The 14,454-nt window shown below is 46.4% G+C and overlaps 1 protein-coding gene across 20 annotated transcripts in view; it reads right to left on the bottom strand.

Moving 5' to 3' along the window:
* The window catches only part of ANK2 (ankyrin 2), a 380,522-nt gene that overhangs the window by 175,206 nt on the left and 190,862 nt on the right, over nucleotides 1-14,454 (bottom strand). For 2 of the 20 annotated variants that reach the window (XM_066234059.1, XM_066233993.1), the window contains exon 1: nucleotides 9,462-9,843. The exons of 14 other annotated variants lie outside the window; for them this stretch is intronic. In XM_066234059.1, coding sequence (XP_066090156.1) covers nucleotides 9,462-9,590 — 129 coding nt within the window. In that variant the 5' untranslated portion in view covers nucleotides 9,591-9,843. Of the gene's footprint in view, nucleotides 1-9,461; nucleotides 9,844-14,454 lie in introns of those variants that run through there. 4 more of the 20 variants (XM_066234268.1, XM_066234380.1, XM_066234247.1 and 1 more) reach the window with 2 other exon arrangements.

The raw sequence follows: 14,454 nt of genomic DNA on the forward strand, positions 1-14,454 counted from the left end.
CAACTCGGAGATGTTCATATTCCACGAAGAAAAACATGAAAGTTCCATCGAACAACCTCGATCACTTAGAGCACTTTGTGTCGGATTTTCGCTAAGTTTGGCAGAATAAATCTTTATAAAACAACTTACTATAGTTAAATCTCTCTTTTTATTTATACTTTGGTTGCTCTGCTACCGCCCACCATGAAGGCTGGAATGCCCACTAGGGGGCGGTAGGGACCAGGTTGACCAGCACTGGTTTAGAAGAACGAAGAGGAGTGAAGGTCATTTAAAACAGAACAAGGAATTCTACCAGCTCTCCCCACCCCCCATTTTACAGATGAGAAAACCAAGGTCACAGTCCACAGATAAAACCAGACAGGCATCTCCTGGCCTGTCCTCCAGAGCGTGAGAAGACTCTGATAAGTCTTGTGTGTCACTTATTAACAGGGTGAGCAGCCTGCTGTAACTCTGCCTGTTCCCAACGGCCGGGACCCCACGCTCGGCTTGTCTGCATCGAGCTGAATGACTTGACAGGTTTCAAATGCAAAAGTAGTATCTGATCTGTATATTATATAATAGACCTAAAGTAAATCCTTTGCATTTGTGTTTGTGATGTCAATATAATTTTTTATTTTAAATTTAACTTAGAGGTTAAATAGCTCCCCAGGAAAATAGACCTTTGGAAAAACCATTGTTATTCTTAGCATTGTCAGTCTTAATTTCGGTCTTTTATTTATTTATTTATTTATTTAGACAGCTCTAAATGAGTTAAAATTGGTCATGAATAGGTCTCTATACACAATACATAGATAAAGCCAGGAAATGCTTATTAATGTGAAATAACATGATTACTCCTAACCAGAGAATGACTAGATGGACGTGTCAATCACCATTGTTGTTTCTCTACCATTTCTCTTCCCTAAGACCACACACGTTCTTTTCTGCTGAGGTACCCCATGATCTGAGCAGCACAGGAGCGGGGTACCATGAAGGCACGTCTCTAGGAAAAGGCTCCCCTGAGGAAGAGGTGACTGAGGAGATGAGGGGTGGACAGAGCATCCCAGCTGCAGGTGCTAGGAGGATATTGCAGAATTCCGTGCAGACAGCTGCAGGGAGCCAGGGAGCAAGCGAGAGAGAGCAGCTGGGAGAATATTCGTGCAAAAACAGACAGAAGTCCCTGGCTCTGTCTCAGTTAGAAACAGGACACGGGAAGATCTGACGAACGAGGGGAGACTGCTCATTTAGAGAGTCACTCGTTTCTTCTTCCTCGCCTTCTTACCTTCATGCCGCTGCACTGAACTTGGAGAAGGGACAGAACATTGACCAAAGCCAGGGACGAGAAGCACAAAGTCACCACTGACCAGTGGTGGACGTCCCAGATGGGTCAAGGTCACAAGGCTGGTCGGTTCCCAGTTAAATCCCTGGGATATGTATGTACTTGAGTTTCTCCAAAACGGCACAGTCTGTTCAAAAGAGTAACAGATTTTTGAACCACCATGTGGTGGCTTTCCTTCCAACATTCAGCTCAGACGCCTCCTCGGGACACCTTGAACTCAGCTCCGTAGAACTCAGAAGAGCGCAGCCCTACTCCTGACAGCCGTGGAAACTGGGCAGAGAGTTCCACGAAGACCGGGCAACCTCATACCTTCTCTCATCCTGAACATGGTTTCCTCCTCTCCCTGCTCAGGATTATTTTTTTTTTTTTTATGTAAACCAATGAGCCTCATTAACTTTCAAAAGGTTGCCAGAATGTCTCTTCTTTACCCGTGGAAATTTTATCTCAATGGCAATTTAAAGTCATGCTGTTTATTAGAAGTAAATCGGTTATTGCAAAGACAGGGCAGAGTAGGGTTGATGGGGTGTGAAAGTGGGTAGTCTCTAACTCTGGGGACTCTGGGGGTAATCACCAAGGAGCTTTAAAAATATATAGTTACAAACATATAAATCAACGGAAGAGAAGAGAAGGCCCTATACATCCATACGTATGTTGCCAATTAATCTATGACAAAAAAGGTAAAAACATACCATGGGGAAGGGTACTCTCTTTAATGAATGGTGCTGGGAAAATTGAACAGATACATAAAAAATGAAACTAGACCCTTTGTTTACACCACATGCAGATATAAACTGAAAGTGTATTAAAGCCTTAAATGCAAGAACTGGAACCACAGAACTCCTAGAAGAAAACATAGGCAGTGAACTCTATGACACCAGTCTTAGCAATATATTTTTTTGATATATCTCTTCAGGCAAAGGCAACAAAAGCAAAAATAATCAAACGGGACTATAGCAAACTAAAAAGCTTTGCACAGAGGTGGAAACCATCAACAAAATAAAAAGGCAACTTATTGAATAGGAGACGATATTAACCAATGATACATCCAATCAGGGGTTAATATCCAAAATATATAAAGAGTTCATACAATTCAATAACAAAAATAAACAATTAAAACAATCCAATGGACAAAGGACCTGAATGGACGTTTCTCCAAAGAAGACGTACAGATAGCCAACACACACAGGAGAAGATGCTCAGTGTCACTAATTATCATTTGTTATTAATATAACAGATTAAAATCACTATGAGACACTGCCTCACACCTGCCAGAATGGCTATCATCAATAAATCAACAAACAAGTATTGGTGGGAATGTGGAGAAAAAGGGAACTCTCGTGCACTGTTGATGGGATGGTAAAAAGTGCAGCCACTGTGGAAAGTGGTATGAAGTTCCCTCAAAAGGGTAAAAATAGAACTACCATATGATCCACCAATTTCACCTCTGGTATTTATCCAAATAAAATAAAAACACTAATTCAAAAAGATACATGTACCTCTATGTTCATTACAGCACTGTTTACAACAGCCAAAATACAGAAGCAACTAAGTGTCCATCCAAAGATGACTGGTAAAGAAGTTGTGGTACAACAGAACTAGGGAATATCACTCAGCCATGAAAGAAGAAGAAAATCTTGCTATTTGTAGCAACATGGATGGACCTAGACAGTATTATGCTAAGTGAAATAAGTCACACAGAGAAAGACAAACACTGTATAATTTCAGTTATATGTGGAATCTAAAGAACAAAATAAACCAACAAACAAGACAGAAACAAACTCAGATATAGAGAACAAACTGATGGAGGGTGTGGACGGTGGGCAGAAAAGAGGAAAGAATTAAAAAGTACAAACTTCAGTTATAAAATAAGTCATGGAATATAAAGAACAGCACAGTAAATATAGTCAATAATGTCACAATAACTATGTACGGTGGGTGACAGATAGTCACTAGACTTATTGTGGTGATCACACCGTAAGGCAGATAAATGTTGAATCACTATGTTGCATACCCAAAACTAATAGAAGACTATATGTCAGCTATAATTTAAATCTTTTAATAAAATAAGATAAAGATAGATAAATAGATGACTGATAGATAGATGATAGACAAATGAAAATGATGGATAGAATACACTCTCCTTTTCTGCGGAGCACCCCAGGATTCTTATCTTATGAATGGGTTGGACCCAGATGACTCTGATGAGATTTCCTATAATACACTTTTAAAATCACAAGTCAAATTTAGAGCAAAAGGATCATACTCAAATAGCTGACAATTCCACTACCGATTTGGAAAGTGCCTTCACTGTACTGGTCTTTATTTTAATATATAGTGTTTATCACTGAGAATAAAAGTAAGTATTCTTTGTCAAGAAGAAATTATTTTGAGAAATACAAATGATAAAGGGTGTCATAATGAAAAAAATATGAACACAAAAATAGCAGGTAACATGGTGTGAGTAGAATTCCTAATTTCCTTGTATTTTCACTGATTCCTACAATCCTTTTGCAGAATATTTTCAGTATTCTTTATGATGTCAAAATGTGCTGTAAATATCATAATTTTTACTCAAATGATGAACAAAGTGACTAATCAAATTAAAATTTGGTCATAAAGGTCACTGAGGAATTAATTTTGATTTTTTAAGGATTAAAACATTTATATCAACTCAGATTAATATAACAAAAACAGGGGAAAAACTTACATTGGGTTGTATTTAAAGATTTTAGATTCCAAAAATAAATAAACTCACTCCTAGTCTCTTTTTTAAATTAAGATTGTATTGGTGTTTTAACAGTCTTTTTAAAAACTTGAGCCCTATTTTCTTCCACAGTCCCACAAATCTGACAGGTATAACCCTAAGCTACTAGTTAGTCACTCATTCAGTGGTTGAAAGAGGTTCTTTATAAATTAAAACCTAATAAAAACTCAGACTCACTAGGCCGACAAAGAGTGCTGTTAATAATGCAAGTCGCTTATATAAAAATAATTATTCTAGCCAAGAAGACGTTTGTGAACCGAGCTAAGCAAAGGAGATCAAGAGTGTTAAAGAGAAAGAACTGGATCTGAAACCATCATGGCGCTAATGGCAGCTTCCTCATGTCAACGGCGATGCCTTTTCTTTAGACTCAAACTGGAGAGCAAATCGACAGAACTTGTAACTCTTCCCAGACAGGTGGCCACGAGGACACAAGAAGAGTGAGCATGCAGACCGAGCTCATGACCCCCCCTCCCCCAGTCCTCCTCCTGTTCACATGCTTTCTGGAAGGACTCACGCATCAACGAGGGTGACAGGAAGTCTCATAAAGACAACTGGATGCCCTGAACGTGTTCTTGGAATTTTCCGTTTGAAGAGTTCTAGAATGTAATGCCTCACCAGGGACCACGTTAATCTGCTGTGGTTGGTATTTTTAATCACGCTGCATTTGGCTTGGTGCCCAGTGTGTGTGGTGTCCGCTGAGTGATGCTGCCCTTAGAGGTGAGTCTCCTTTTGAAAGCAGGCTGCTGAGCCACCAGGCAAAGCAACCAAGGCAGGAGGCATGATTGGCCTGTCCACGCTCCTGCCACCCAACAGGACACCCCCACACCACCGGGCAGTGTGGGCACAGCTGCCATTGTCCTTTCCGTTTATTCACTCGTTCTTACAACACAACTCAAAACTTAGTACGTTCCTCTCCACACCTGCAAATAAAACGCTCTTCCATCTTCAAACAGTTTGCTACTCTAATAACTTTAAAAAGTCTTCATCCCTCCGTGTCCCCTCGCCACTTGGGGTAAGTCCATTTTATACACATATACTCGGTAAGTACTGTATTCTCACTGTCATCAATGTAAGAAGCTGTGAACAAGGAAAATACGGTGGGGAGAGTCCCCCAAAGTCATCCTAGAAAGAAAAAGCCTTAATCTCTCCAAGATAATAATATCCATAAAATGAAAAACCAAGAACCAATCAGAACCTTTTCCTACGAAAGTCCATGAAAAGGACTTCCAAGTTCACTTTTGTTTTCCTACTTTATCCCACGCAAAATCACCTTTCTGTGTCCGTTTAACAAATGCAACTATGCAAACGCATTTGGAAGTCTAACAAAACTGTAAGAAAGATGATAAAATCATAGTTAATCATTGGCAGCCATTGCTGCATTTAAGAAGATAATGTTGACTTCAAACAGCTGATTTTCTAAGAAATCTCATGAACTATTTGGGTGCAATGACAATAAAATCACAAAGTTAAATGTATCTAGTTTCCTCTAAAATATGTCTACTCCTTCTGCTCCACATTCAGTGCAGGTACAAGACCAAGAAATTGTATTAGCTTTTGTCCCCCCAACAAACTCTGGAGCCCGGTTCCAGTCCCGTCTCTGCCACATAATCATTGCATCTGGTAAAGCAAGTCCTGTCACTCTGAGCCTCGGCTTCCTCCTGCGTGAAAGGCAAAGAATAATATCTGATGAACAGGACCATCACCAGGATGTAACAAGTGGCAGAGCCAGGGCCATGTCAGGTCCTCAGTCAACATATCATCAACTTGTTGTTGCAGGGAATGTGAACACAGGCATTTCAAGAGTACAACTTAAAATAACAGGAAGAATTTCCTAAGCACTCAGATACAAAGGACAGGTCACACAAATGGCCCTTTAGGGGAGGCCATTCCACCGAGTGTTGTAGACATTACAATGGATTGCAAGATGGTTTGACCTTTCTGAGAAATGGAGAACAGACCTTATTTATTTAAAATAACAGATCGTTTTAAGTTTCGACAAGGAAAATAATTTACATATATGCTTGCTTCCAAGGCTGGAATTTTTTTAACCAAGAATTCCCTGAAAATTATTTCTTTTCCAAATTAAAAAAAAATAAAAAGTGTAGTTGAGAAATAGAATGTGGTTTTGGAAAACATATTTTCCTTAAAATTGCTTTTTAGAACTGAGTTTTACAAGTTTGTGAGAAATTTGATTAAGTCACTTAATTACTCCTATAGCACCCTTCTCAAGTCTAAAATTCTCAGATTCTACTGCAGAAACTAGATATCCAGACATAAAAAGAAATGACAAATTAATATAAGCTAACCATATCCTCTTACCCATTTAAAAAGCTAAAATATCAATGTATGTTTTAGCAAGTAAATGTTAGTTTGTTTCAACTAATCTTAACCATGATCCATTTGCTTAAAGCTTAGTTCTATTCTAGCTCTAACACAGTATGACACCAATACACTGTACATCTGGTTCTTACTGTAGCAACTGTTAACTGTCCAAAGTAGAGCCCAAAGAAATCTGGACATGTTATTCTACAATCAATTCTGTGTCTAATGAGATTGAGGGCCTTTGGTAAGGACATATGGCCATTTAAAGACCATACCACTGATAACTTACAAAGGGACTACAGCCAAGCATTCAATACAAGTTTGCAAATAATTAAAATTTATTTGAAATGCTTTATGGGGTACAAAATAATAAGGCAAAGATGTTTCTAATTAACAGGAAGTTTACAAAAGGATATTAAAAAAGAAGTCCAAACAGGAGGCTACTTCATTGAATTGTTTTTAAATACTCAATAATTTTTACTTCGGTAAAAAAATTTTTTCAAAATCAGTTCATTTCTTTTTCTAAACTTTATACAGTTGGCTTTTACCTACAGTGGGGCAGGTCTTACCTGAAGTGTCTGAATACACAGGTTCGTCTGTAAGAGGCTCTACAAACAAGTGCATAAGTGACACATGGTCACCTGCACAACTGAGGCATCCCCCATGTTACAGAGTAGTGTCGGACAATACAGTAGTCACGTTCAGACTACTACTTTCTGGAGAGGGTGTTCCACAGTGCCACTAACAGGCAACCATTCGTTTCCCATGTCTTTATGAGCTACATTCGAGAATAATGGAGAGGCAAATTTCTCTTGTCTCAAACCAAATTTTAGAACTGGCTCAGTGGCTCTGGAGGGGTGGTGTGTATCCAGAAAACAAACCTGAACCAGGTAAAAGCCAGCCCCTCCCTGAGTACCCCCCCCCGTGCCATGACCACCCACGGGATGCGCCTGCCTCTGCAGTGGGAGAGGGAGGACCACCCACAGGTGTGCCTGAAAACAAGAACAAGAACAAACAGTGGCTGTGTGGCTATCCCCCGGTTTCCTGCGGTTCTGGACGAATGACATTATCCAAATGTGACAAATCTGAGGATCTGGTCATGTAATCACATCCATAGCCAATGATCTCCCTACCCTGCTGGACCCTATTCAAAGCAATGCAGCATCCACGCCACAAGAGTCCCACCACCCCCGGCACTGGTCCCTGTGAACAGTGTAGGCCCTCGGTGCTCCCAAGAGTGCAGAAAAAAGCAGGCGTCTGCAGCAGGAAGCCATGGTGAGAGCAAGGGCCCTTCCAGGTGAGTGCCTGGTCCTCCAGCAAGCACGCTACCAGGTCACAACTGGATGGGAGCAGGCGTCCTGGCCAGGTAACAGGCTGTGTGTGGGGGGAACAGAAGACAAGACAGGATCGCCGGAAATGGCTTCATGCAGCCATGGGCATGAAGAGCGGCAGGAGCAGAGAGTTGCAGGGCACCTGTCAGGACGGAAGCTGGCCACCAACAAAGTGGGCACGGACTTCTGACGACATAAAAAAGAATCAGCGCACCCAGACACAAGGCCTTTGAAAGGTCAGATGGGAACTGTTTTTCCCAGAAAGGAAATTATAATATACTGCTAATTTTATTTCTTTGTGTTGCCTAGTAACTGTTTTTGATTTTTGATCTAGGGAGTGGCCGCAGGATCATGTAGTGGACCCCCCTGTGGGGTGAGATGCCCCCCCCAGGTCCATGTGGCTCCTAGGTGTCTTTCCAAAAGTGAGGCAGAGACAATATTCCCAAATGGAAAACTAGCCGTATCTACTAGACAATAAGGGAAGAAAGGCCCTGAGCATATGAGTCACTAGCACATGGTCCCATGCACCCCTAATCCTAAAGCCACGTCTGACAGCAGCTGAAAGCAAACGCTGTTTCTACGTTCCGCTCATGCAATATGCCATTTACCACCTTCCGAAACTATTCCTTGACCTACTTTACTAATTAAAGCGTCTGCAGAGACATTCCCTATGGAAACAGACCACTGGCTAAATGAAAATGTCAGTTCCACGGAGTGGTAAGACGATCTCTATTTTAAAGAAAACAATGTGTTAAAAATACAAGAGAGCCCTGGCCGGTTGGCTCAGTGGTAGAGCGTCGGCCTGGTGTGCAGAAGTCCCGGGTTCGATTCCCGGCCAGGGCACAGAGGAGAAGCGTCCATCTGCTTCTCCACCCCTCCCCCTCTCCTTCCTCTCTGTCTCTCTCTTCCCCTCCGGCAGCCGAGGCTCCATTGGAGCAGAGATGGCCCGGGCGCTGGGGATGGCTCCTTGGCCTCTGCCCCAGGCGCTAGAGTGGCTCTGGTCGAGGCAGAGCATCGCCCCCTGGTGGGCGTGCCGAGTGGATCCCGGTCGGGCGCATGCGGGAGTCTGTCTGACTGTCTCTCCCCGTTTCCAGCTTCAGAAAAAAGATACAAAAAAAAAAAAAAGACAAGGGACAGCAATTCAATAGTTTAATGCAAAGGGAACCAACATTTCATCCCACCCTCTAACCTTGGTCTTTTCATTTAATGCTATCATCAGAAAAGAAAAAAATCTTAAGATTCATGATAGAAGCCAAAAAACATAAAACAAAAAACAAAAAAACAAATCATAATTAAAATGGAAATTTTAACAATTCAGAGATACAGCTCACTGCACCAGTATCCTCAGCACATAACAGTGGCATCCCCCACAAGGGGAAAAAAGAGTAAATAAAACGTTCGGTATCTCCAAACCGAGATCTACACGCACATGGGGTTGGGGACAGAAGAGAGTGGCACAGCCTCCCCCTCCTCCTCCTGTGACAGGTGTTCAGCCTCCCCTGCAGGAATAAGGCAAGGGCTGGGAGACTGCACAAAGCTAACCGAGGAAAAATCCAGGGGAGGCGTTTTTTCTGCTGCGCCAGGTAAAGCCTAGGACACGTGCCCGGAGCGGCCCGGCCTGGGCATCTCTCTGCCCGGCGCTGCCGCATACCAGGCCGGAGTGCGGGCTGCCGGGCGGACGAAGGTGACCGCGCCCGGGGGAACGGATCAGGGGGCTGCCTCCTACCTTTCTCTTCCGCTCCGCGCGCTCCCTGGGGATTTTCCGTTGCTTTTTTCTCTCCCTCTCCAAGATTTTCTCCTTTTCATCCAGTTCAGCCTCCCGAACTTTTTTAATAGATGCAGCAGCATGAGCCATTCTGCAGGGGGGATCAGCCGCGCGGGGCCGCGCTCAGTGCGCGGCGCCCACTGTCCAGGTGGCGGCAGCGCGAGCGAGCGCGCGCGCGGATGCGCTCCCCGGGCGGTGGCCGCAGCCGACACCCCGCCTCCAGCGCGCACCAGCCCCGCGCGGGCCTCTTTAGCCCCCGCGGAGCCGCCGCGCCACACCTGCTCCGCACAGGTATGCCCTCTGCGCGCGTCGCCTGGCACCCACCCGTGCCCGGCCCAGTCGAGCGCCTGGCCCGCGCCGCCCTGCGGGTGGGCGTTGACTGCCGCAGCCCCACCTCCCGGCCTCGTTGCGGCAGTGTGCGGGCCTCCCGCGGCAGCTCGGCTCACGGCGCGCGCGACGGCGGCTGCCTCCTATCCTCGGCCCTGCCCAGGGTAAGGCTCGTCGTCGTGCAGGGGCAGAATCACGCAGCCGCTCCGGAGAGAACGGCAAGGCCGGGGACACCTGCCACAGACTCCGGGCGCGTGGGCGTGGGTGGGCGGGTTCCAGACCCACGTGGAGCGGTGGGGGCTCACCCTGCAGGGTACTCGTGGATTCCCAAGCTTTTGTTAAACACCAAATCAACATTCAGCGAGGGGACAACAAAGCAGGACTGGTGTTTCTGTTGGTCTCTGCCAGTCACTGGCAGGGCGACCAGCAAAGGAGGGAGGGCGCTCAGCCTGTGAGCTTTTATGGAGCTGGGATGCCTGGTATTCCCACCGCCTATCCTGAGAGATTTCCAGGATTGGACTAGATTGATCATGGACCGATGGGGTGTCATTCACGTCCTGAGTGCACACCCTGGAAGCTGGGACAGTGATGACACTTTGTGGTAGTGGGGGGTAGAAGAACCTCCCCCCAACCCAGCACACACACTGTCCCATTTAGAAGAACAAGGTTGCCCACTACTGTAATCATGGCATTTAAACAGTACAATCTCATTCTATGTGTATCCTATTATTAAGAAACAGGCAAAGTGACATTAGAAGTGTCTCTTTAGAAAAGATGTTTTTAGCCCCAGCTGGATAGCTCCATAGGCTACAGTTCCCACCATGAAGGTCAGGGATTGCCGGTTCGACCCTGGTCAGAGCACACATAGAAACACATCCAAGTTCCTGTCTTTCTCTCAAAACCAATAAATAAAAAATAAAAATAAATGTGTTTTTTCAATCCCAACCCTTAAAGCCGAATACCTGCCCAGACAAATGGAAGATGTCAAGTGTCATTTCCTACAACTGGAAATAAGAGAGCAACTCTTGCAGGAGGGAAAATACTGATCTTCTCTACTGTACGTGACCTCTACACGTTTTAGCTTATCATAACGTAACTCACAATTTTTCTTTTTTACCTAAACTAAGCCGAACGCAGTAAGATTAATCAAATATCCCACAAGCAAGCAAAATATGCTCCATGGTGGTGCAGGGACCAGCACTCAATCCCATTTGATAGTCATAGCGGAGGAGCGCAGAGCCACAGCCAGCCCTGGGGGCTCGGGCCGGCTGGTGCACCTTCCCACCTGGGCTCGCTATCCCCACCGGGAGCACAGCCCACTCTGATGTGAGCAGTGAGAAGTCATCTTCTAAGAAAAAAAAAATCAGCTCCTTGTTAGCTCCCTGCTCTGGAAACCTTGGACATCTTTACAAAGAAGTGCACATGTCGGCCTCCTGGGAAGACAGTGTGGGGGCTTCAGGAGGGTCCCTGCGTCTTCTGAACCCAGGGAGGCAGTGCCTGCCACTCGCCAGAACACGGTGCAAACCTGTTCTCTGAGGTTCTTCAAGATATTCAGCTGGGACCGGGTCAGAACGATGGGTGGAAATGAGATGGTTTCGGGGAAGCAGCAAGACCACCGCCGGACATTCCCTTTTCTTCCAAATACAGTTTTTAATGTTTACAACTAAGCAAGCCTTACATACAGGACTTGTGGGTGTCCCCACAACCTGTAGCTGAGCCTCCTAGCCCGATGTCCTGTCACTCTCTGGGACCACGCCCTGCCCCGGGCCCCTGAGAGCCTGCCTGTGCTGCCTCAGTGTCTCCTCTCCACCACACATTTCCCAGAAGGAAGGACAATGCCCAAGCACAAGCAGAGAAGAAAGACTGTCTGTTTCATCAGCCTTTGATGAGCTCAGTAGACCTACTCGTAAAACTGCAGGGTATCAGCTTAATGATGTTTTCCAATACCAGGAAAATAACACATTTTTTAAGTTTTAATCTAATAACTTAAATTTTATAAAGTGCTTAGGCATGATTAACAGACCCTTAGTCCCTAAGATTCTCTCCATTTTTCTTCCAAAAAGTATGAGAGCTCTTTTTGTCTCTTTTGTCTTATGAAGAAAAGGTAATAAATCAGATGTTATTTAGAAGTCAGTTTGACATAAATATGTCACCAAGCGTGGAGATTGCCAAATCTTTATAAAACGACACACTACCTGGCTTACATTTTTCTCCCTGTAACTTTGGGTGCAACACAGAGAAGCAAAGTCACCATGTTTGCACAACTAAGGACACTAGAAAGCACAGGACTTATCGCTGCTGCATCCCCGGGACAGGTTTGTGTGGCAGGGACACCAGGGTCAGGACCTCCAATCAGCCCCCTTGGGGACGGGGGGAGGGAGGGGGAGAGGAACTGGATCCCTGCCCTGCCCCACTGCAAGCTCTGCTGTTCAAACCCAAGCAGGAAACCGCAGACCAGTGTAAGTATTTTTACATAAAGTAAAGCGACCACAAGCCCCAGCCAGAGAGCATAAGGCCCCTGCCTGGGATGGATGGCAGCTCGGAATCAGCTGTGGAGCGCCAAGTGCGCCCGCCGTTCCACACAGGGTAACGTGTCTCTACAGCTCACGGATACGAGATCTGAAGTCAGACCTTCTTGCGTATCTGTGCTGTGCAGACGTCCCTACAAGGTCTCTTCGGAAGGGAAGATCACTGTCAGCTTTCGGAGGAGAGAGCAGTGGGCACTCACCAGCTGAGCTCCGCACAGACAGGGCACCAGTCTCCAGTTCCAGGAGCTCCCTGCCGTGTACGTGATGCTGCCGCTGGCAGGACAGCAAAAGCGTCTTCCCGTTGGGCCTTTTGCAGAGACCTGGGGCTGGCTGGATTCCGCACTGGTCACGAAGCACCCTGCCATCAGGGGGACAGGCTGGTGTCTGCCTTCCGAGGGAGGGGCACACTGTCGTTCACATTCAAACTCAAGAGCCAGCGGGAGAGAATGCCCTTCAGAGAGGACACCCTTTGTTTAAAGACGGGAAAGGACCTGGCCATTTACTCTGCTCAGTGTCCAGCACGCCATTGATCAGGATCCAAAGAAAACCCTCTGCAGACATCAGACATCCGTCAGGGCGTCACTCAATAACAGAGCTGCTACATGCCATCAGCCTCCAGCCTCGGTGCACAGCCAACACCATCACGGCCGCAAACCCAACACGGGGTAAATCGGGGAAACCAAAGGCAGCACAGAGCAGCTAAGACCTAAGACGACCCAGTCATGGGGGAAAGCCTGTGCTCACCTGAGCTGTGAGCCCAGTTCCTTCTCCTCAGATTCAAGGGCAGGGACCCAACGGGTCAAGATAAAGTGAACTCAACGAGTGACGACATTCATGTATCACCCTGGGTTGGTTTTACCTGAAGCCAAATTCAAACGCCCAATTGAGAACACACACATACCCAAGCAGAGCTCACTGAGAACGCAGTAAGCCCAGCTTCCCGCTGATACGTCTCAGTAGGAGGTGATCTGGTTACACTGAGGGTGCCTGAGTGGGTATCTCCTTTCAACTCCAGACGCCCAGGGCCAAGTCAACACCAAGGTTCCCCCAGCGGAGGGCAGGGAAGCAGGTGCAGCTCAAGCCCCAAAACACGCTCTCAACTCGGAGCTGCTGCACTTGCCTGCTCCTAACACTGGTGCCCAGACACAGCGTGAGAAGCTCTCCTGTGGGGACGGAGCCACACATGCTGAGAGCCACAGGCACTGGGTCACCACCGACCACGCTCTGTGACTGTGAGGACCCTGGGGACCACCCGCCTGCAGCCCCATCTGCCGTGGGCAGAGGGAGCGAAGGCTCACACAGGAGAAAGGAAAGTCGAAACAGACACAGCTCTGAGAGAAAAGAGATGTAGCCCGGGTGTCCTTGCATGGCCGCAGAGTGCGGACCCAGGGGGTACAGACGCCAAGGCGCGCCGGGGCAGCTGTGCAGAGGGCTGGGGGCTGAGCAGTTTATGGGGTCGGCTTCCAACAGGAAACACCTCACCGAGGGGCTCAGTCAAGTTTAGCATCGTCATGCTCCCTCTGACAGGAAATGCAGGAATCAGAGCAGCTCACAGTGCTAAAGTCCTCCTTCCTTCAAGCTGACTGTATCATCGTGTCTTAGATTGAAAGCCTAGGAATTCATCTTAAAGTGGACCATTTGAATACTCTTTTAATATCAAACCATTCTCCGTGACCCCGTGGCCTCAGCTTAGCTATGGCTGGAGCCATCGTGTCTACCGCCAGCAAGCATGAACGACAGTCCTGCCCTCCCTAGGTGAAAACTCAGCGAGTGAACTGTCCTCAGACTTGCCTGTGGTATCGTCACAGCCACTGTCACCAATGTTCGGTCCCTGACGAGATGCCGTGGTACAGGCTCAACACGCCTGCCCTCAGGTCTCAGACTATCACTGAGCACCTTCTAACATCCACGCAGCACAGCTCCCACAATCACCAGCCTCATGGACAACAAGGTCCTGTGTTGGGGTTCCGTGCTGACTCCTACTGACACCTTACTCTGCTTCTCAAAACACAAATGCTTCCCCTTTGGGCGTGTAGCGGCTTCTCAGAAAAAACATTCTCTTCGCCCTTTTACTTCTGTGGAAAGCACTGAAAATGCAA

This window comes from Saccopteryx bilineata, chromosome 1 (genome assembly GCF_036850765.1).
Source record: "Saccopteryx bilineata isolate mSacBil1 chromosome 1, mSacBil1_pri_phased_curated, whole genome shotgun sequence".
Classification (NCBI taxonomy): Eukaryota; Metazoa; Chordata; class Mammalia; order Chiroptera; family Emballonuridae; genus Saccopteryx; species Saccopteryx bilineata.